General features: G+C 33.2%; 2 protein-coding genes and 2 pseudogenes across 4 annotated transcripts; all 4 read right to left on the reverse strand.

Annotated features, from left to right (window-relative positions):
- Positions 1–2,680: 2,680 nt before the first annotated feature.
- LOC104761041 (protein transport protein Sec61 subunit gamma-1) lies at positions 2,681–3,635 on the reverse strand. Its single transcript, XM_019240311.2, has 3 exons — positions 3,447–3,635; positions 3,204–3,319; positions 2,681–2,943 (listed from the first exon to the last, which is right to left on the reverse strand). The coding sequence occupies exons 1-2, from the start codon at positions 3,538–3,540 to the stop codon at positions 3,204–3,206; spliced, it is 210 nt and encodes a 69-aa protein (XP_019095856.1). The 5' UTR covers positions 3,541–3,635; the 3' UTR covers positions 2,681–2,943.
- A 4,154-nt stretch (positions 3,636–7,789) lies between these two features.
- On the reverse strand, positions 7,790–8,636 carry LOC104763345 (nuclear transcription factor Y subunit C-7 pseudogene; annotated as a pseudogene). Its single transcript, XR_015588860.1, has one exon. The product of XR_015588860.1 is annotated as a nuclear transcription factor Y subunit C-7 pseudogene (transcript).
- A 1,074-nt stretch (positions 8,637–9,710) lies between these two features.
- Positions 9,711–10,449, reverse strand: LOC104761042 (nuclear transcription factor Y subunit C-6 pseudogene; annotated as a pseudogene). Its single transcript, XR_015589361.1, has one exon. The product of XR_015589361.1 is annotated as a nuclear transcription factor Y subunit C-6 pseudogene (transcript).
- A 1,957-nt stretch (positions 10,450–12,406) lies between these two features.
- On the reverse strand, positions 12,407–15,951 carry LOC104763346 (uncharacterized). Its single transcript, XM_087499213.1, has 3 exons — positions 15,647–15,951; positions 12,766–14,844; positions 12,407–12,674 (listed from the first exon to the last, which is right to left on the reverse strand). The coding sequence occupies exons 1-2, from the start codon at positions 15,864–15,866 to the stop codon at positions 13,112–13,114; spliced, it is 1,953 nt and encodes a 650-aa protein (XP_087355339.1). The 5' UTR covers positions 15,867–15,951; the 3' UTR covers positions 12,407–12,674; positions 12,766–13,111.
- Between the last annotated feature and the right edge of the window lie 8,315 nt (positions 15,952–24,266).

The following is a 24,266-nucleotide window of genomic DNA, read 5'->3' on the forward strand; positions in this document are numbered from 1 at the left end:
ATTTATTTTTAATAGTGAAAAATCTTTCAGGAGTTTGGTAGATCAGCACCCACAATAATGTAATTAAATTAGAGTCGAACCGTACCTCAAACTGTCGGGACTTACATATTTGAATTAGTATGAGACATATATATATATAGAGTTATTATTTTAGCCGCAAGTTTGTATTATTGTTGTGTTTGTTTCTTTTTGTTTCATGTTTAGAGCACCTCCGAAACGTAAATGCAACTTAACCACAAATAAACAATGATAACAATTCGAACCACAATGCAAAAAAGAAATGGTTACGAATCAAATCTATATTCACAGTTTAAATGTGATAGATCTCTTCTAAGTTATTTCTTTGGAGTTTTCAACTCAAAACCACAACTAATTATACTGAATCAATTGCTTCATGCTTTAAATATTTGTTGAAGTCCAATATAAACTTTGACGTGGAGTGGGTTCTTAATACGTGTAGTCTCTCTTTGCTAACTTGGAGACCGAACTACCACTTTGATGAGATTCTAAACCATTGGTTTCGAGATACAATAATGCAAGTCGTATAATAATTATATATTCATAGATAGAAGGAGATAGAGAATATAATGAGGAGAGGAGGTCAATCAAAATGGTAGAGAAATTTCTTTTGATCACTTCCATTAAACACCGTTAAGAAATGCAAGACGAGTCACATATGAACAATGTCCAACGGCGCACGAAATAACGATCTTTTATTTAAATACATTTTATGATATATGCCAATGATTTATTGGTATATGTTACCTTTTATTGTTATTTTATAGCGAGAATATATAAGACTCCTTCCAATTAATCATCAATTCTAAGCCAACCAGCTTATCAGCTTGTCTAAACCGACTAGACATGCTTTCTCGTATTACTTGATGTAGGTTTGTATAAAAGTGGTCACAATAGCCAAAAACTTGTTACCACTTCGTCATATAGTTTTCTTGTAGCGATTAAATATTGGATCTTAGATATTTTTCTTTTAACTTTATGAGATGCTAAACTAGAGAGGGTTCTATGTCGTCGAGTTAAAATCATGGACCGGCTAAAAAACAGTCTCAAAAAAAAAAACGAAAAAGTTCCATGACAAAAGAAAATAAAGAGAGAAGATGTTGGAGCAATTGAGAAATTATAGGATGACATGATGAGATTCCAAAGCTAAGTGGCCACATGCTTCATCATGAATTTGGGGAGTTTCACCAAAAGGAGTCAATAAAATTAATTGAAGGGAGAATTGCTGCATGTTCAAGATTTACCAATAAAGACCATTTTTAAAAAAGAGACCAACTTAATAATATAGAAAAAAGAAGAAGCATGTTAGGGGAAAATGCTTGGCCTCCTTTAGGCAAACCGTTCATGTGTTTCGTTGTGTGTGATTTTATTTTGTACCAAAATATATGTTAGTTTGGGCTCCCCAAACACACGCAATGTATATGTTGAGAGTATGAGATCACACCTGATGTGAATAGCTCACTACGGCCGTGACTCACAGTTTTGGGGTCCCTAGGCATAATTATTATTTCCCCCCTCCTTTATAAAGATCTGTAAATGTTACTTAAAATGAAATTTATGAATATATGATAGAATTTTTTGTGTTCCTAAAAAAAAAGAGAGTTTTTTGAAAGACGAAATCCCATTCAAAAGCTCAATTTAAAGCTATTATACTACAAAATATTATCAGTCTCTATATAGATAATATACATTATTAAACGTGATAATTGATTGACACAATTCGAATATATGATCAACTATAACATATATTTTTAAAGAAGAAAAAAACTATTATGAGTTATAAAGTTTAGTTACAAAGAAAACAATACATACTACATAACATATAGTCTAATTATTTATGTTCTTGTTATTGTTTGTGTACTTGTGTTATTGTTTTGTGTACTCGTGTTGTTGTTCAAATTTGAACTTGCATAAGAAATGTGTGAAAAGAAAAACGACAAAAAAAAATTGTAGAACGTACTCATGGGCCTTGTAATAAAATCAGAGAGGCATGAAGGAAATTTGTTTTTTTTACTTAACAAACATTTGATATATTATGTGTTTGTCTTGTTATCACAAAATCATGCTTTAGTTTAAATGCTATGAGCCTCAAGATTCATAAGAACAATGAACATTCTCATAAGACATAGAGTTAGGGTAAAAATAGAAAGTTATAAGCCATAGCATAATTTCCACAAGCTTAAACATCCTTTTACTTTTAATCTGACTCGCTAATTTCAAAAGAACAATTTTTTTTTCCCAGAAAGATGAAGTAGAAGATTGAGGAAAAGTTTGGAAAATAATACGCGATAGCATAATTACCACAAGCTAGCTAGCCCTGAGTCTACAGTGAACTAAAGACTAAATGCTACACTAGACTCTAAATGGTCTCAACTGGAACATGTTCTCTAGCTGTTTATGGTGGTCTCTACTCTTTCTATGCACTATTCTAAGTCGCCCCCTATCGTGATCTAGAATATCCAAGAACAAAATCATTGACTTATTCTGTTAAGCTCTAAAATCGGCAGAGAGCATTTATTTATATCCAATGTTTGTAGCTTTGTGCTCTAAATATTTGCATTGTGTTCAATGTTCATGTGCATAGATAGACTTTCAAAACAACCAAATCCACTATCACATTGTTTTTTTTAACCCAACTTTGGGGAGACCAAGGCGGCAGAGCTTTGGTTTTAAAAGAGAGAGGGACCAAGTGGCAGAGCCATTGGACTCTTGAGGTCCTCAACCATAACTTACTAAATTAGTTTGTTCTACATTCAAAACAAGTCTGATTTTTTGTTGTTTTTCTCAATTGTTAACCCAAAAAAAAAAGAACAAAAAAGAACATTAAAACAAAAGGAATCCGATTACACAAAACACTTGAAACAAGAAAAACCTCTAATCTTACTTTCCTCAAAACATAGAACCTGACTTTGTGTCCTTTGCTTTCTGCAAACACACACCAAACAAAGGCTTAGAAGAGTAGTTCCCCAAAGTACTAAGCACATCATGTAATAGAAGTAAGCAAATCTTATGCTAAGCAAAAATCTCTAACATGATCGGATTCTAGAGTTTCTATGTATCTTATACCAATCTCTCACTCAACTTGAAATGCTTCAGACTCAAGATCTTAAATTTATATCATATCACATAAACAGTGACATCTACACCAAGTATGCTCAATGCACAAAATCGAAGATTTGTTTTACCTAAGTAGCGCCGACGATGATGTTGTTGATTGGAATAAAGATGAGTTTCACAAAGAAGCCAACGAATCCCATCACTACAAACCCAATCGCAGTACGAACAGCCACTTTCGTGAATTCTAACAAACAACAACGAAAGCAAAATCAAAACATATTCTCACCAATACACAGATCTATCTTCCCGAATCGGAACAAGAGATCCACCAAATCGAAGGAAGAAGACGGAGATATATAAATTAGATTTACCTTTGCGATCTGGCTTGTGGCAACGCTTAACGAGACGAATGCTATCTTTAGCGAAGTCTCTGAGAGGATCAACTACGGAATCAATGGCGTCCATGGCAATTTCCTCTTTTGCTTTCGAATGATCGAGATCTCAATTTCTCTCTTTATTTTTTTGTTTGGTTACTTTTCTTAAGAACGTGTTGAAAGAACGTCACAACGGCCAATCACGAAGCGAGCTTTGATGACACGTAGGATAAGTTTACCACATCAGCATTATAATGGGCTCGTAATCAATATATAGGCCCAGATCCACTAATGCCAGATCCAGATCCTTTATATTGTTTTCTTTTTTAAAAATGTAAAATCATTAGGCTATAGACGATAAAAAACCAGGATTTTGGCATATAGCAATTTATTTTTGGGTTTGTTTACATACTAGTACATTTTAGAAATTTAATTGACAAACTAATACATTTACTCTTCAAAATTGGAAAGGGGTGTATTCAAAACAGAATTTGGGAGGATTTTGGAAGATTTACTGTGAATTTTTAAGGTAGTTTGATGGATTTATTATTATTTTATATTTTTGAAAAAAAAAATTAGTTTGTGATTTGATGAGATTTGGTGAGACTTGTGGGTTTTTAAGAGATTCTCAGTCCAAACGAGAGGTGTTCATATAACATAACACAAAGAATACATTGAACATATTCATATGTATAGAGGTTTGGTTTTTGGTTTTTTGGCAATTTGATCCGAACAGACACCACCGTAATTTGCATCATGAAGCCTTTACCCTAATCTTGAGAATATATATACCTAACAACTAATCCTAATAAAATAAAATAAAACAAGAACACACAAGAAAAACAAAGAAATGAGAAGAGAGAGCCCATAAACGAGAAAGGAGAAGAGAGAAAGCCCAGAAACGAGAGAGGAGAAGAGAACAGAGAAAGATAGAGAGAAAGAGCCCAGAATTTTGCAATTGGTAATTTGTTTTTTTTTTTAAACCAATTCTTCAAAAACACTCTCCGGAAGGTGAGATTTTTTAAATAGGATTTCCTTTACAAAAATGTACCCTCTCACAATCACTATTATGTTTTTCTAAAAAAAAGAGAATTTCATTTTGAATAACAGTGGATTTGTTATGATTTTTGCAAATTGTTGATTGAATAACAGTGGATTGTGAGTGATTTTGAATGATTTTCAACAAATTGCATATTCAATAACAGTAGATTTGAGATGTGATTTTAAAATCACTAGTTGAATACCAGGGGATTTAAAAAAAAATCACAAATCCTTCCAAATTCTGTTTTGAATACACCCTCTAGATGTTGTGTAAGGGCATCAATAGTGGAGTAACGGCCGAACATTTCTCAAAAAGATTAATTTTTTTTTTTAACATATTATTATTATTTATTTATATTTTAATAGTTGTTCCATTGAGCAAACAACACTTGTCATATATGATATGAGAATGGCTTCTCAAGTTACCATGGGAAGAAACTGTTTCCCTATTTTTTCTCTTTTCTCTCATCTTTTTATTATTTTTTATTAAGAGAATTTGTAGGAGAATCAACCACTAAAGATGGTCTAATAGAGAATGTGTGAGATATGAGAGATTGTGGGACATAGGCTTAGATGAGAAGATTACCAAAAAAGGGTATGTGTGTGGGTGAGAAATAAAGTTTTTTTTCTTTCAATCATAATTATTCAAATAATTGTTAATATATTTTTTTTTGAAATTTTTTTAGATACAAAAAAAATCTATATTTTTTTCTTTACAATTTGATAAGAATTTTATTTGATAATTTATATATATATTATATACATCTTATGTATTTGTACACTTTATTTAGTGTACAGATGTCTATACACTTTATTAAGTTTACAAACACACAATATTAAGTGTACATATGTAATTTGAACAAAACCATTGTGATACAAATATCTTAAACCCTAAGAATTAAACAAATTACACAAATTACATTTGTACACTTAATAATGTGTACATACATATGTATACTTATTAATGTGTACGGATACAAAATTTGTAAAAAATATTTAACGTTATCAAATAAAATTATCAAACAAAAAATATATCAAATTATAAAGAAAACAAACAGAGATTTTTATACATTTTTAAAATTTTCAAAAATCAATTTTAATTACCCAGCATTTTGTTTTTAAGATTGTAGGGAGCATATATTAAAAGAAAAAAATCAAAGACTCAATGACATTGTTGTAAATATAAAATGTTGATGAGGGTTGAAAGGTCATGTGAATAGTAGAAAACAGTAAAAAATGTGGAATTTGCTAATTGTAAATAGTGATTGTACTAATTTTACAATTATGTTTTGAAAAGTATCTATTTTTCCAAATAACTCTTTATTTTTTTGCTGTGATTGAGATTATCACTACCTCTGTTGACGAGTGATCTTTGAATTTTTTATTTTTATTTTTTTTTCTGAAATCGTCCAAAATACCAGCTCTAAGAGTGTGATTTTTTTTTGGTGAGATAGAGTGTGATTTGGTTAGTCATTTTTTCAACTAAAAGGGTAAAAGAAATTTTCTAAAACAGTTTCAATAGATTTTTTTATAGAAAAAATCTGATATTTTGAATAACACTGGATTTGATGGTTGAACTTAGTTATGGTTTAATGGTTTGTTGCTATCTTTGTTGACCTGTATTGTTATAATTCTAGACTAGATTTGATGTCAGTTTTAAAAATTATAAATGGATTAACAAGAGATTGTGAACTGTTTTAAATGATTTTAAATTAGTTTAAAGTTCAAAACATAGGATTTCAATTTTTTTTTCAAAAACAAATTTTTAACTGAATAACATGTGATTTTAAGAATACTCAAAAAATCTCTTTAAAATATCACGTTGAATACATACATATACAATTCATAAGACTAATAACAATAAGATAATTTATACTTTTATAAATTCTCAATTGAATATCATGTGATTTTAATATTACCCAAAAATCTCTTAAAATATCATGTTGAATATCTATATATATAATTCATAAACTAATTAACAATATGATAATTTATATATTTATCCTTAACAATTTTAATTTCTACACTGGTAAACGGGACGTTGACTGTAACAGTTCTCTCTTTTTCGTTGACCAAAACAACCAAAAATATTTTCTGAAAAGTAGGTATATGACGTACAAAATAAAACCTAGGTTTTTAAACCATTCAACAACTATATTATTCCTATTGTCCATTGAATCCACTCGGAATAACCTCTTTTTGCTTGATTATTACTAATATAATTATTAAAAACTATTTTATTTAGGAATTTTAACTCAAATTTATGATAAATTTTGACTTTTGGCCGGTCTACATAAACCTCATACACTTGGAACTATAGAAAATGTGAGATTCAGTTAATATCATTACAAGCAATGATATTTCTTATATGTTCACCAATAGTAACTCGGAATATGTTGTTAACAATATAATAAATTTGTAGGTCTATATATTGTCTTATCTAAATATTTTAAACTTTAATTTGAGAATAATTTTTAGACGTGAACCATGATTAAACTACATGATTAAACAATATCTAATAAGTTGTCATCTTTATCCCTATTTTCACAATAAAAATCATAACAGTAACAAATGTACGAAAAATCCATAACTTGAAAAAAAAAAACTCATGATAACAATACTTTGATATTTGAACAATTTTTTTGAAAAAATTGTTTAATCTCCAAACAGTAATTGGAGTAATTATGTTCATGAAATTTTATTTATGTTTTCCGGTTACTCACTTATACTCTCTGTAATGAAGTCATTTAAAGTAAAATATAAAATAAGTGTTAAGATGTTGTAGACCCTTTTTATATGAAGAAATATTTATTGCTTCTTAAAAGTAAAAATACTCCAAGATATCTTTTCTATCTATAATTTTTTTAAGTGGTCACATTTGGTTTTGAAATCTGTCTCCTAATTGGTTATTAGGATACGTAATTATTCTAAGAACCAATCATGTTTCATACTTATTTATCTTATCAACAACTATAGTCAAGGGGTGAAGTTAAACTATATGATCACTTAACATAATTAGCTTACCGGATAAACTAATATATCAAACACTCTAAGTCAGATTATTAAGTGATGACATTTTGATTTTCAAAAATTAAAAATAGGAGAATAAGATGTGTTCTACTTCGCCTTTGATTTTCTTCTCAAAACAGCATTATCTCTTAAAACCAAAATGCTGTGAATCTTTAAGAAAATTAGATTTAGGTTTCAAAGAGATATTTTGCTAGATCCTAAAGTAGTACAAAATATGATTTTGAGTTTTTGACTAAATTCGTTTGTCTTCGACATTGTTTTCATCAATATTCACATGAAAGACCAACGGTAACATTAACAACAGCAAAATACATAACATTAACAATCAAAAATACAAAACATAAACAACAAAGATACATATCCTCACAAAAAGAGATACAACCCTAAAAAAACCCAACCAAAACTTTTTAATTCCCGCTGTTTTCTTCAATCTCCCCAGCTGCCTCCTCTTGGTCACCAGCCGCCTCCTCTAGGTCACCAGCCGCCTCCTCTCCGTCACCAACCGCCTCCTCCTCCTCCCCATCACAAGGCGCAGCCGGCAACTCCTGCATCTGCGGCGGAATGAAATACATACCATTACAACCTACCACCGGATGTCCGAGCACCATTCCCGGCGGCAGGTCTTCACTGCAGGGAATTAGCATGTCCACAAAACGAGGATCAACAACGTTGACGGACTCGTCTCTTGGAACAATGTCAACAAGAAAGGTAAAACTCAAACCACGAGTCACTGCGACGGAGATGTCGGATCTCTTGAGCTTTTTTTGTCCCCTCTCCACGGTATTAAGCCACGATCGCATCGTGAGATCAACAATTAGCATCTCACAGGCCTTCGATAAGAGTATCGGAGCCTCCCCGGCGATCATGTTGACGTTGGGGTCCGACTTCATGATTTTCTTGATTCTCGCTGGTGGAAGCTCATGGTTTCGGGTATTAGAGGCGTTTCCAATCTGCTCAATACAAAAATCCCGTATCTGTAATGGGTAAGGTAGCGGCCGTGGGTAAAACGACGACAGCAGCAGGTTTGAGAATGATGGCCGCGGTAGCAACGGCCGCTGGTGATGGTCGGCGTTGGTTTCCATCTTATCTTTTAACTTTTAGTGGTTTTTTTTGGGTTCACTCACTGTCTAGGAGACTAGGGTTTCGTATTTAAAGGAGTAAAGCATAGTTGGGAAATTCATCAGTTCAGTGGGCTACGAAAGCAGCCCAATATTTTTTAAAATATAAAATTTCACTTTTGTTAATCTTAGTTTTTTTTTGTATGATATTTACTAATATATGTATCTCTTAGAGTGGTTATCTCTTACAGGTGGGTTAGTTGGAAGACGCCAAGCTGAGAAGTTTCCTGTAGGCAATCGAAAGTATGTTCAGTATCCAGATAGATAAGGTGATTTTTGTTTTTTGTTTTTTGTTTTTGAAGAATGCAAAATATGTGATGGATACAGTGTTTGAAACCGGAATGCTTGGCCTGTACGTTTTTTTACGCTATCATCCTCGAAGGAAAATTTTTGGAAGCATTTTAGAAAGAGTGGCACTTTGGTACCCGAACTATCATGTAAAACAAGATGCACATATAACCGAGTTGCAAACATGCCGTATCATATAACGCAATAGAACGTGATCAGACTCATCATACTAGATCTGATGTCTTAATTTAAAGGTAAAATACTAATCTATAAGCCACAAAACTCAATATAGATAACAATATTCCAAATCTATGATACCATAGGTTGTGGAAAAGAGATATATTTGAGTAAGATAGTTTTCACGATCATGCTTCGAATTTAATGATTCAAAGATTTTGTTCCTCCAAAGAAATGTTTTCGTTAATATCAACTTCAACCCTTAATTAGATGTTCATATCTTGAAAGAAATACAGTAACGTAAACATACCAAAATCATAGTAGAGTTTTTCTTTTCTTTTCAAAATGAAGAAACTCCCTATTGGTTATATATAATACACTCTATTATCGTATGAAATGAGTATTATATTTTTTTCTACCTATCATAGAGGACCATAAATATGAATCGTGTTAAAATGCTCAAACCAGATTATTGTTGATTGGTTATGGAATTATTGAAGACTTAAGCGTGGTCATAGAGATGGTTTTTTTCTTGTTGATTATTTGGCCTTTTAAATTGTTTCTGATGGGCTCATCCATATTCACATAAGGAAATTACTAAAAACACTTCAAAAGATAAATTCTCACCAGTCTTAAAAGAACTAAATAATAATTATTTGCCTTCCACATTGTTTACGATTCCGAAACCATATTCACATGAAAAACATATCCCAACAATTTAAAAACCAAAAAAAAATACTTAACCAAACTTCAAATCACCACAAAGGCGGTTTCAAACCCTAGTTTCCACCGCCGTTTCTTCCACTCCCCTCAGCCTCATCTTCTTCCTCACCAGCCTCCTCGGGCCACGCCTGCGTCGGCGGCGACGGATAAATTCCCGGTGGATAATAATACTGCGGTACACCGTCGGGATGTGGCATAGGCGCAAAGCCGGGATCAACGTCCTTAGGGACAACATCGAGAAGGAAGTCGTAGGTATAAGTGCTCGCCACTGCTGCGGATATATCCGATTTCTGAAGCGTGTGGTGTTTGTTCTCCTCGGCATGGCGCCACGAGCGGCTCGTGAGATCCATAATGAACATCTCGCAAGCCTTGGCAAAGAGGACCGGAGCGTCGGCTGAGACCATGTGCACATCAGGGTCGGCCTTCATAATCTTCTTTATTCGTGCCAATGGAAGCTGACGGTTTTTGAAATCTGTGACGTTTTCCATCTGCTCAATCCAGTAGTCACGTATGTTGGATGATTCCGTCTGCGGCTGCGGCTGCGAGTACGACGGTGGTAACTGGTTGTTGTTCTCCATTCTTTACAATTTCTAGGGATTTGTTTGTAGTCTGAAGGATTTTGATGAGAGGGTTTGCATATATTTAAAGGAAACCTAACGCGTAGATAGATACAGTGGGCTTCGAAGCAGCCAATATTTTGTCCAAAATGAAATCTTGACACATTTAATATTTGTTTAGAAGTATTTAGTATTAATAATAGTCTTATGTGTGTCAATGGTTGGTATTATAAAAAAGCAAAAAGAGTAAAGTGAAAAGTTTGTTTTTTTACTTAAGCAAATTAAGATGTGATTTTAAACAAAAATCTTAACTATGAAATACTCTAAAAAAGAGGGAAATAATAAGGAAAAGCTAAAAGGTATATGTTTTGCACAAAAAAAAAAAGCTAAAAGGTATATGTTTCTTAACCTATAAGATTGAAAGGTAAAAATAATATTTTTTGCTAAAAAAAAGTATTTTCTCATAGTAAAACGTAAAAGAAATTTCACTTTTTTTTTTGGCAAAATTTTCGTTCATTTAATTCGTATAGTAATACAAATTTAGAATTTAACATATTTTTCGGCAAACAAATTCTAAATATGTTAAAGCTTCAGCATGAAGAGCAGAATGACTGTTGTAGTTTCGCACAACCCGAAAGAACCATTTGTCCATTGTTGTCTAGTATTATCCAACCTGAGTTGGTAAATCTGTCTTGTATGAAGCCGCTATCAAAGTTACATTTTAGCCAACCTTGGGGGATGCCAATGTTACATTATTCTTCTATTTGGCAAGTCAAAAGAGTAACTAGTTGTAGGAATATTCTCTGTTGGTGTACCCGTAGCTTCATACCATTCATTTGCTTCATGTATCCTTTTTTTTTTGCTTCGGAGAGTGGAGAACGGCTGATCTTTCAAAAAATAAAATCATTTTGAGATTTCCAAATAAGCCACATCATCCAGAAGAGAAGTTTTTGTATATTAAGAGGGGCAGTCTTCTGTTGTTGAATTGGAGTAACATACACAGATTTGCTTCAAAGTCATCAGTGAAAAACATTTGCCTGCAAGTTAACATCAGTACATCGCCATACTGCTTCTGTAAACTGACAAGTGAAAAGCAAATGATTAATTGTCTCATCCCCCACTAACATAGTTGACAAACCAGATCAGCTGGAATATTCCTGGTTCTCAATCGTGTTGTTGTAGCAAGAGCCGCCGACAAACATCTCCATAGGAAGTATTTTAGTTTTGGAGTTATAGGTAGTTTCCAAACTGTTTGTTTGAGATCAATGTTTCCATTTGGTGGCTGAATAGCATCTGCTACCTGAACATCAACATGAGTAGCAATCCAATTAATATTTCTACAAAAGTTAATTTTGATGTTATAAAGCATTTTTATAAATAAATAATGCGTCCCATTTCCATATATGTTTCAGAAAGATTGTATTTCTTATTTCTTATATTTCAATCCCCAAAAATACTAAAAAAATAACAATAATTTCTTTTCTTTTTTATATACTTCAAAACCCAGTATTAAAATCACTAGCAAAATTAATAACATGCCTAAATTATATAATAGTAAAAACAACTCGAGAAAATTACTTATTAGCAAACAAAGCGTCAAAACTTATCACACCAAAAAAGAAAAGCGTCAAAACTTTGAACATGTTTACGGTGTGATGTGAATGTGTAATGCTCTTGTTCCTGAACGTTTATAATTATATTGCTGTGTCGTAGAAAAGCAAGGACGGGAATTGTTGTCGAACGCTCGCTTGTTTGATGAACCACCAAGTCAGAGAACTCATCACTTCCTATCCATGCAAGAATTGTTTTCTCAACAATCTCAGAACATAGAAGAGGTACGAAGGTCACTACTAAGCAGGTCTCAAGCACGGATGGAGATACCATAGTCTCTGGCTAGCTCACTACTGTTCTACACGTTTGGAAATGAATAAAATGGAAAGTCTGAAAAGTTTTGCACGGATGGAGTACCACAGTTTTTACTATGTGAGTATGAGACTGACACAAAAAAATATTCTCAGGGAACTATGAAAATTCTTTTGCTATTTTTCAATAATTTCTCTTGAATATTAAACATAAAATCAAAGTTTCATTCCAATCAGAAAACCCAGCATCAAGATACAATAGTTATTCCAACAACTTTCATGAAACAAAAGATAAAGCCACTGAATCAGTACCATACTAATACTGGACTCAGCTTCGATGAAGTTTCTTAAATCAAAAAAAAAAAAAAGCAAAAAACATAAAAGATATCTCCACCATCGAATTCTCCTCTTATATATCCCCTTGTACACCTGCACACAACAAACCTCGTTGTTACTTTCCATTTCAAGCTTTCCATATGCTTCATAATCAACTATAACATTGTTAATATTTTTCCACTACCTCATCAGCTTGCTCTCCTTTCCATTGCTTTTTCAACTTCTTTCATCTCCTCCTCAGTGAAAACTTTGAAAAGATCCGGTGACATAGCTGCTGGATCAAGTTCCAAGCCACCTTTTGGTGCATCCGGACCTTCTTCACCAGTAATTATTTTAAAAGACACCTGGTGAGAGAACCTGAAGAGTTCTCCCCTAGGGTATATCTTCCACGATTTATGCCTTTTGAATACGGTGCGGAGTCCTGCGACTTTAACAAGTGGTGCAACTTGCACACCTCCTTCGTCATCAATATCTTTCAGCACTTCTACCATGTCGTAATGGTTCATTTCTTCCGGTGAAGTGTAGACGTTCTATTCCGGTGACCATTTTCTAAACAGTGCCCACACACTTCCTTTTTTCGGATATATGTGCACCAATGCTTTATCACCTTTTTGCCACTCGACTCTATGTGAGAATGAGTGCAGCGTGTCGTACTTGATGCGTTTCCCAATTGAGAAGTTTCCGCTCGTCTTGTAGTAACCTGATTCGATCCATTTCATTGGACCCAGTTCGTCATTTTTCCTGCTGTTAAGCCAAGACATGCGCAGCTTAAACGGTTCCCGAGAGACAACCTTATGCACCAGTGCATAAATTCTTGGCATTCCATATTCATCATAAAGAGCCCATACCTCGTTTTCTTGAAAGGAATCTTTGGTTCGATCTTGGTCGAAGTCGTAGAAGTCTGGATCTGGGACGCTCATATCTACCACATAAGGGTCGTAGTACTCCTCATTAACAATCTCTACTCCTTCCCCTTCATCACCATTGTAGAAGTCTTGAAATGTTTCGACAGCTGCTGCTGCACCAATGTTGTTGCATAGAGAATCTTCCATCAGGTCTTCATCAAAATTGTACAAGTCAGGATCTGAGACACTCGTATCTACCACATAAGGGTCCTCCTCCTTTTTAACAATCTGTACTCTTTCCCCTCCATCACCATTATTGGAGTCTTGAAATGTTTCGGCAGCTGCACTAACGTTGTTGTGTTGAGAACCTTCCATCAGGTTTTCATCAAGATTGTAGAAGTCATTATCTGGAACATTCGTATCTACCAAATTAGGGTCCTCCTCCTCGTTAACAATCTCTACTCCTTCCCCTCCATCACCACTGTGGGAGTCTTGAAATGTTCCGGCAGCTGCACCAACGTTGTTGTGTTGAGAACCTTCCATCAGGTCTTCATCAAAATTGTAGAACTCATGAGCTGGAACATTGTTAAATTCAGTATCTAGGAGACTCATATCTACCATATCAAGGTCCTCCTCACTAATACCCTTTAATCTTTTCTCTTCTTCCCATTCCTCTTGAAGTGTTTTTGTTCCGGAAGACGATGCACCAATATTCTTGTATTGATGAGAAGCGGGAACGTACATGTCAAGACTCGTCTCTGCATCCAAAGCAATTTGAACCAAACTTGGAGTAAGCTCGTGCGTATCACCTCTGATCCCTGCGTTGTCTTCGCTGATTCTTCTTAACTGAGGAACATGAAGGTCATTTGTTGATAAAGGCTCCTTTCGTTTTCTTTCTCCTCCATTTATCACCCCTGATTGGTTTACAGGACCAGTAACTCCCGATGGAGAATCAGCATTTTCAAACCGAACTCTTGATGAAGGTTGAGCTTCGGGTCTCTCACGAACCTGCGTGTTCTTTTCTTCAGATATGTGTCTATAGGCATCCATAAGTATTTTCGTTGCTTCATCAGTGCCACCAATAGAGTCGTCAATGTCAGAGAAAATGGTTGAAGATAATATGGTGAAACGTCCAATAACTGTTTCAATATCCTCGGATGGGTCTGCTGATAAAATACCATACCAATCAACTTCACCATTGATCTTCTTCTCATAAGCCATATGCACGTCAAGCACTGCATTTAGACGGACAACACCACGAAGATTAGGATCAAGAGTCTTTGCCTTGACCGCAAACTCTTTGGCCGCATTTAAAGCACCAGCATTAAACATCTCCATAGCTATCGCTTTCGCTCTTCTAGCTTTTTCGATCCTTGCTTTGTCCATTTGTAGAATCTCTTCGTAGAAATAGCTAGATCCTATACAAGAGATAGACATTGTAAGTGCCGAAAATAATGCTAAAAGCAGAAAGTGGGAAAGCTTTTTCCCAAAGTACAAGTTTCATTATTCAACGTAAATCAAATCTTCAAGCCATTAGACCAACTTTACCCAGTAAAGGCAACATAGATAATTAACAATACCAAATCTATGCAACTATAAGTGATGGAAAGAGATATTGAAATAGTTTGTTTTGGAGCAAAAGTTCGTTAAATATAATAAAGCTTGAGATAGATCCCTTAAGATTTATGAATTCTTAGATAAATAATCGATCGAAATTTTGTTCCATAATAACGTAGGATTAGAGTTTGGAGGTGAGATCCGTTGAAAAAACAGATTTTTTTTTTTTTTTTTAAATGTAACATACATCTGCAAACTCAAAGAGTTCTAAAAGGCTTTACCATGATTGATCTCATTTATTCTACCACAAGCATAAACCAGTGATCAAATAAATTGACAGACCAAAACAACATTTTCTAAAATCTGGTATCCCTAAAAAATTCAGACCAAACTCCCACTAAATAACATGGAACCTATGTATATCAAAGGAGGTTTTGTAAATCACAGAAAACGTAGAAATTTAGAGAGAGAGAGAGCGAGAGAGAGAGAGAGAGAGAGAGAGAGAGAGAGAGAGAGAGAGAGAGAGAGAGAGAGAGAGAGAGAGAGAGAGAGAGAGAGAGAGAGAGAGAGAGAGAGATTTACAAACGAGCAAGAGACAAAGCACATATTAATCTAAAGAGCTAAAGAGAAGAAAAGACGATATGCACGGTCAAGAAACTATACCTCTGCGTTGAGAGTGAGATAGGAAGAACAGCTTCTGACTTGTGGGTGATTTTGTTCGTATCTTCTTCTTATTCTGTGACGTTGAAGTTAAAAAAACCTCGATCGAGAGATCAAATTTATAGGATGATGACTTGTGGGTGATTTTGTTATAATCTTCTTCTTCTTTAACGTTTTGAGAGATCAAATTTATAGGATGATGAAGGGGAGTTAGTGCATGCATATGAGAGATTATGAGATTTATGGTCTAAATTTTACAATGTTTTCTACCTTGACAAATCAGATATGCCTAATCATTTTTCCCCTTCAGTCAAAACACTCCTTTCTCGACTTTATATTGTTTCCATAAACAAAATCTCATATTGTAGAATAGAATCATTATATTTAGGCTTTTTATTAAATTTCTTTTCTAATTTAAAGAAAATGTACTTTTGACTAAAGAATATATATATATATATATATATATTTAATAATATCTAAAAAGGTAACCAGAGTATCTCTAAAAACCAAAACCCTTGATGATATTTGGAACTTTAGATACCTCTCTCTATATATGAAATAGGTGGGTCAATTGACCTGGGTAAATTATTGAAATAAGTCATTTTGCAGGTGAATCAAAAACGTATCCGCAGCAAAGTTGGTTTTCCTCTCTAAGAATGACTCTCCTAACCTAAGTTCGATCCTCTCATATCACACCAACAAGATGTTTTTTTTTTCAATCTCAACTGTTTTAAAACAATTATTATTGACCCCCCTAAAATTTTCTTCTGGTCCGCCACTACTAGTTGGCCGATGTTTTCCTCGTTTTGAAGTTGGTAGTGTTCAATTTGGCAGATGATCTTGGGATTGAATTTCACTTTCTACATTTTTTTTTTTAATTGTGCCGGGTTTTGTTTCTCTTTTTGTATTTTTGCTTCCTGGGGTATCCTTTGAAATTAAATGTACATGTCTAATTTGATGCCAAGTACGAGAGATTGTTGTCTTGTCACACTAATTGATAATATTTGTAGCAGTCAATCACGATGTAACAATTACAAGGCATATACATATATATATATATATATATATATATATATATATATATACTAGTACGAAGCCCGGACTACGTCCGGAAAAAAACATAATTCGATATAATTTAAATATAATTTGTTTTAAGAACATTAGTGTGCTTAATTAGAAATCAACACATTAGATAAAAAAAATTTAGATGAAAAAGCATATTCTCCATATGTACCAAAAGTCTATTACTGAAAAATGCATCACAACATTTTAAACCGGGAATGAAGTCTTAAAAAAAAAATTTGGATTAATGGCTTGCATCTTGTGCTTGTGTGGCTCGAATTTCTTTCAACTGTAATTTTAACAAATCAAACAGTCAAAATCGTTAGTGTATAGAAAGCACTTGAGTTTAAGTTTAAAACTATGACATCAATTGTTAATTAAAAACTAAATGAGAATTGATAACCTTCGGTAGGTCACGAACGATATAGATATTATCGATTTGATTTGTGTAAAGAGTTTTCTTTTCCAAATATGTTTCACACGGAACCCTGTGAAAACGAAACCATGTCTCTTCTCACAGTTAGTTTCTCAAACACTTTTTGAAGACCAAATTAATAATCGACAAAAATATGTGATAAGAACGAAACTATAATAATTTACAAAGTATAAAGCAAAATGATGTTAAAACGGAAACCGCGAACAAATACACAAAACCAAGAGACATGCAAATCTCGGAGATACAAACTTGATACCTTAATTGGAATTACAAAAGTTCTCTTCGTTCTCTTAGCCATACAAATGATCTCTAAGGAGAAGGGAGAGCGAGATGAATTCTGATTCTAGAAGGGAAAGCTACAAAAATAATGTAAGAATTGTTAATCTGCCATGGCGTAAATCAGACGGAAGAAAAAGTAGCTGACTGACTCGAATGTGAGAAATTTGGAAGTGTTAATTAAATAGATCGCTTAGAAGATGAAATAATATATATTAGCAAGAAACGGTTGCAAGACATGGGGATGCTCGTAAGGGAGACGGCGACAAAGAAGGCAAAAGTTTAGTGGTTATATTTTTTGTTTAAAATTATTTGTTTTCACAGTACTTAGATTTAATTGTCAAAAAAAGAAGATTTAATTATCTTTTTCTGAAAAATGGTAGTATATATCGTTTATTTTGTGCCACGATCTCTATTTTATGTTTTGCAATTATTTTCTAAAAATATTTATTTTTCTGATTTGTCAAAATTTAATTGGTGAAGTGACTTGTGGATTCTTCCTTTTTTGACAGATTTATTTGGTAGTATATATTATATCTTTGATCATTCAAAACATACATCATTTGTTTACTCCTCGGTTTTTATATCTATAACTGCAGTTTAACGGATATCTTTTAGTTTATTCATACAGTTAAATATATTGTAATTCGAATCTACCTTAAGGTTCTTGAGCAACTATTTCATTTGCAACCAGTAGTTATGAGTTTGTAACTTCCCTCTACGTTTTTCGTTTTCCTATTTCTTTGACTAATCTGGGTGATTCAAATGTGGGTTGCTCGGAAATATTCGTTAAATAGTGAGCTTAAAATCTATAGATCCATATATATTTTCCCTAGCTCTAAATAATATATTTCTTTTAATCTCAATTTCAACCTTATATGATGATATTGTAAGAAAATAATTACTTCTTACCTATGTATATGGTCTTATAGTTAGTAGGTTATTTAATTGAGTTTGTTATATTTTGATTTTAATAATCATTTGGTAACCCAAAGGACAAGTGTTAAGCTATATGTGATGTTTATGCTTATAAAGATAAGTGCTAAGCTACCTGTCATGCTAAAGCTTATAAGAGGACAATTGTTAAGTTGTATATTGTGTTTAGGTTCAATGAACCAAGCTTGAGAAGCAATGCTAGACACCTGTTCTCACACTTGTCACCATTGTCTTCATTTCTACTATAATTGATGGTTGAGATAAGTTTAGAAGAGAAAACCCTTGTGAAGAGTGAGGTCCTCGTCCCTCCAATAAATAGATGGTTTGCTCCATCACAAATCATCACAAGAACAAAACAACACATAGAGAAAAGAGTTTATAGAAAAGGGGAGAGAAACCTTATCTTCCACCTAAAGATCATCTAAGTGTTTCTTTTCAATTCTTCAAGCCATTAAAGAAGAAGAAACCATTCAAGGAAGCATCATTTCTACAATGAGTGGATGTATTACTTTAATCTTCTTTATGATTCTATTATGTGATTAATATAGATGTTGAAGATCTTGGGGTTTATGTTAAAAATATGTTTAACATGTGGTATCAGAGCTTATGGTTATGAACATTTAATTAATCCATTAAGAATCATAGATTTATGGTTTAAAGAAATGAAAATTAAAGCTTTAAGTTATGATGTTTGTACACTTGAATTTTTGTTTGATTTAAGCTTCAAGTTACAATCTTTGTTTAAATTAAAAAAAAAATTCTAAGTGATAAAAGATTGGTTTCTCTTAATGTGCATAATTAAGAAATTGATATCACCATAATGGGTTTATCTTATTATGATTTGCACATAGAAAACCAAAATATTTAAATTTTAATATGTTTATGTATTAGTTAGCTATCCACATGTAGACTATTGACATAAAACATGATCAATATTTTTTTAGAATGTTTGTATATGAGTTAATTAAGTATATCCACATATAACTTAATTAATCTGATACATCATTCAAGAAAATTTTCTGAAAGCTATGACATTAGAATATGTTATAATAACTATCCACATGAGCATTATAATTTGAAGTCATATGCATTCAATAATTTTTGTTAATGTGTTGTTTAAATTTTGAACCTCAATTAAAGCTTGTTATATCTCTAACTCGCAATATCATTTCTTGCTAGTTTGTCATCTATGGTCTCTACTGTTCTGATCCTCACTGGAACAACTTCTTAGAATGGAAAGAGAAAGTTGAGTTCACATTAGGAGTACTAGATATGGATTTAGCATTTTGTGAAAAAGAGCCGGATCCCTTAACTATAATTAGTACTGAGGAAGAAAATGCTCTCCATAAAGCTTGGGAGAAAGCAAACATCTAAGCATGATGTATTTAAAAATGACCATAGCTAGCAATATTAAAACTTCCGTTCCAGATGCTTATAAAGCGAAAGCTTACCTAGCATCTATAGAAGAGCGGTTTAAGACTGCAGACAAATCCCTTGTAGGAAAACTTATGGCAGATCCTAAAACCATTAAGTATGATGGGACAAGATCTATGGCATGAACATTGCATAGAAATGACCAACGTTTCGGCTAAACGAAAGAATTTAGGAATGACTGTGGACGATTCATTTTTTTCCAATTTATCCTAAATTCACTACCTCCTCAGTATGGATCATTTCAGATCAATTATAATGCAATTCATGAAAGGTGGACACATAATGAATTGGCTAATAAACTATTCCAAGAAGAGACTAGACTTGGTCGTGAAGGCATTAAATTTTTCCATTATGTTCAATGATCTGGACCTAAAGTTGGGAAAAAGGCATAAAAAGAGCCATCCAAGAGCACAACCCATAATGAACGATTTCGATCAAGTTAATCCGAAGAAAAAAGCAAATAAAGTTTACAGGTGCAACTTTTGTACAAAGGTTGGACACATTCAGAAAGATTGCCCTAAAAGAAGAGAATGATTTGAAAATAAAGGTAATCCTATGGGTTCTGTAATCCTATGTTTCTTCTAAAACTTGGTGGATTGATAGCGGTGCTAATGTACATGTAACGAATTTCTTACGATCCAACCATAAATTCAAGTGAAAACTACTTACTGATGGGAAATCGAGACAAGGATCCAGTTGAAGCTGTTGGCACCTATCGTCTCATTTTAGATGGTGGATTTTGTCTAGATTTATATCAGACTCTTTTATGTTCTATCCATTTCCCGTAATTTAGTTCCTGTAAGCAAACTTGATTTGGCTGGTTTTAAATCTACTCAAGGAGATGGTTGTTTTAATATTTCTGAACTCTAAACGAATTGGTTTTGTAATATTACTTGATGGTCTTTATATGTTAAAACAGGCTAATCAATCTTATGAGACACATCTCTCCTTGTATTCTGAAAGTAGACTTAAAAATAAAACATGTACTGATGACCCATATTTCTTTTGGCATAAATGCTTACGACATATTTTTTATGAAATAATTAAAAGATTGGTAAAAGATAGAGTCATTCCGAATCTTGATTTTACCAATAAGAAAATGTGTATAGATTGCATTAAAGATAAGCAAACTAAACACACTAAGAAATGAGCCACAAGAAGTACAATACACAACTTCTTGAAATCATACATATAGATTTTACGGACCATTTGAAGTTCCAATTTTTGGAGGTGAAAAGTAGTTCATCACCTTTCGGGTACTCGGGTCGGGTTCGGGTAGGAACCGATCGGGTTTGGGTTTTTCAGATAGAGGAGTGTAGGACCCAATAGGGTAAACAGAAAATATCGGTTTGGGTCTTACCGGGTTTGGGTGGTTCGGGTCTAAAATTTCAGAACCTATAAATACCCGGAAAATCGGTTATCATCCGGGTTCAGGTTTTTTTGCACCCGATTATCCGAAATTTAACCCGATAACCTGAATTTTACCCGATTACCCGGAAATTTTAATGTTAAATATTAAAATAAATTTTTAAAATAATTTTTCTTTAAAATTGTTTATTTTTTTAAAAAATATAGCTAAACATTTCAATATAATTTGGTTATTTTTAGTATTTTGATCTAGGAAGAACTTATATTTTTGAATTTTAAGTTGTAACTTTGAATAACTATGTTATAAATAAAAAAAATATAACTAGTATATTATGTATATTATCTTATTTCGGGTTTGTCGGGTACCCATTCGGTTCTCGGTTCGGTTTCGGGTTCGGTTCCGGTTCTTCGGGTTTAGGAGATTAGGACCCAATAGGGTATTCTACCAGTTTCGGGTTCGGATTCGGGTCTATATTTTCAGGTCGGTTCCGGTTCGGGTTTTTGGGTATGGTTTTTTTGCCCAGGCCTATAGGTTACCCTGAGAAGTTTAAAAGATACATGTTTTATTGTCCATCCCATAGTACAAGAATAGTAGAAACCAATAACACCAGATTTTTGAAAATGGTGAGATTAGTGGGAGTGATAAAGTTCGTGATATAACTATTCGGGAAACTATGGTTGATATTTCTCTACCCTTAGTTCCGAAAAATGTTGGGGTTCCTAGCATTGTTGAACCGTTAAACAATGAGGAAACCCCATTGAATGATCACACAATTCATGATGAAAATCTTGCCAATAATGATCATGAAGCACAAGAGGAATCATCATTAAGAAGATCAACTCGTACAAGGAGATCTGCTATTTCCGATGACTTTGTGATTTATCAAATAGAATATGGAGAAGAAAACATTAAAGATCCGGTTTCTTATTCACAAGCCATGAAAGATGTAAATTCTAATAAATGGATTGATGCTAGTAAAGATGAAATAGACTCACAGTCCATATGTGCCAACCAGAAGGATTCATAATCGAAGGCCAAGAAGATATGGTTTGCAAATTGAAGAAATCAATATATGGACTGAAAGAAGCTTCGAGGCAATGGTATTTAAAGTTTGATGAAACCATCATGAAATTCGGTTTCAAAGAAAATGTTGTGGATCCATGTATATACCTCAAAATCAGTGGGAGTAAGTTCATGTTTTTGGTATTATATGTTGATGATATCTTATTAGCTAGTAATGATCTTGGTCTACTACATGAGACTAAGAGTTATCTCTTTAAGAACTTTGATATGAAAGATATGGGTGAGGCATCCTATGTAATAGGAATTGAAATATTCCATGATAAATCACTAGGAATTTTAGGATTGTCTCAGAAAGCATATATTGATAAAGTTCTTGAGAGATTAGGCATACAGATGTGTTCTTCTAATGATGTTCCTATGCAAAAGGGTGACAAGCTTAACCTTATGCAATGTCCGCAAAACGAAATGAAACATAAAGAAATGGAAAAGTACCCTTATGCATCTCTTGTGGGAAGTTTGATGTATGCACAGGTCTGCACTCGACCTCATATTAGCCATGCAGTCGGAATGTTGGGTAGATTTCAGAGTAACCTAGGACTTGCTCATTGGAAATCTGCGAAAAAAGTTTTGAGATACCTAAAGGTAACAAGAAACTACATGTTGACATATCGAAAATCAACACATCCACATATTACGATTTTAAGACTCAGATTTTGGTGGATGTCAAGATTCTAGGCACTGTACTCTCCGTTATGTGTATCTCCTTGGTGGAGGTGCCATTTCATTGAAAAACCAAAAGTCAAGAATTGATTTATACATCCACCATGGAAGCTGAGTATGTAGCATGTTATGAGGCTTCTATTCAAAAAACATGGTTGCAGAATTTTGTGTCAGAGTTTGGGGTTTTGAATTTTGTTGATAAACCTCTAACTCTTTACTTAGACAATCAAGCTGCAATCTTCTTCTCCAAGCATGATAGAATATCTAAAGGAACCAAGCATATGGAACTATAATATCTATCATTAAAGCAAGATGTTAAAAGAGAAAAGTTTGTCATGTTACATAGGCACTGATCTAATGGTCGCAGACATATTTACGAAAGCATTACTTCCTAAGACATTTATGAAGTCTATCATTTAATTATGTTGTCTGTTCATGTTTTAGCCTATGTTTGACATTTATTAGAGCTCTCTTATGACTTTTACATTTTCTATATATATATTCTGTTTCCAACATGCGTACACATTATTGTTTGTTGGAATTATTGATAACAGAATACGTCTTAAAAGACATCAAAGAGACCATTAAAGATAACTCTTACTTATGGAATAATGTTTATGGTCTGGCTATGAAAAGTAGTCAATGTAGTAGTACATGAAAGGAATCATGTTGCAAAATGATGTGTGACCGCCATGACTCTCAGTGGTTACAAGATTAGCTAAGAAGCTTATGAAAGACCAAATGAAAATATAACATATTATGCCGACATTATGATTCCCGAATATAACCATTATACTAACGACTAAGTTGGAGAATGTAAGAAAATAATTATTTCTTACCCATTTATGTGGTTTTATTGTTAGGGTTGTTTAATTGGGTTTGTTATGTTTTGTTTTTAATAATCATTTGGTAACCAAAATTACAAGTGTTAAGCTATATGTCATGCTTATGATTATAAAGACAAGTTTTAAGCTACATGTCATACTAAAGCTTATAAGAGGACAAATGTTAAGTTGCATGTTGTGTTTATGTTCAATGAACAAAGCTTGAGGAGCAAAGAAATGTTAGACACTTGTCCTCACACTTGTCACCAATGTATTTATCTCTACTATGATTGATGGTTGAGATTAAATTAGAAGACAAAACCCTTATGAGGAGTGAGGTCCTCTTCCCTCCTATAAATAGATGGTTTATTCTATCATAAATCATCACAAGAACAAAACAACATATAAAGAAAATAGTTTATAGGAAAGGGGAGAGAAACCTTATCTTCCGCCTAAAGATCATTTAAGAGTTTCTTTTCAAGTCTTCAAGCCATTAAAAAGAAACCATTCAGAGAAACATCATTTTTACAATGAGTGGAGGTA

The sequence above is a fragment of the Camelina sativa genome, chromosome 18 (genome assembly GCF_030686135.1).
Source record: "Camelina sativa cultivar CO46 ecotype springtype chromosome 18, ASM3068613v1".
NCBI classification, from domain to species: Eukaryota; Viridiplantae; Streptophyta; class Magnoliopsida; order Brassicales; family Brassicaceae; genus Camelina; species Camelina sativa.

Excerpts from the sequence above, each read along its gene's own strand:
- LOC104763346 (XM_087499213.1), bottom strand. The coding sequence starts at position 15,866 with ATGCATGCACTAACTCCCCTTCATCATCCTATAAATTTGATCTCTCAA. Across the intron at positions 14,845-15,646 it reads ATCTCACTCTCAACGCAGAG|GATCTAGCTATTTCTACGAA; the intron begins GTATAGTTTCTT and ends TCTCTTGTATAG.
- LOC104761041 (XM_019240311.2), bottom strand. The coding sequence starts at position 3,540 with ATGGACGCCATTGATTCCGTAGTTGATCCTCTCAGAGACTTCGCTAAA. Across the intron at positions 3,320-3,446 it reads CCACAAGCCAGATCGCAAAG|AATTCACGAAAGTGGCTGTT; the intron begins GTAAATCTAATT and ends GTTGTTTGTTAG.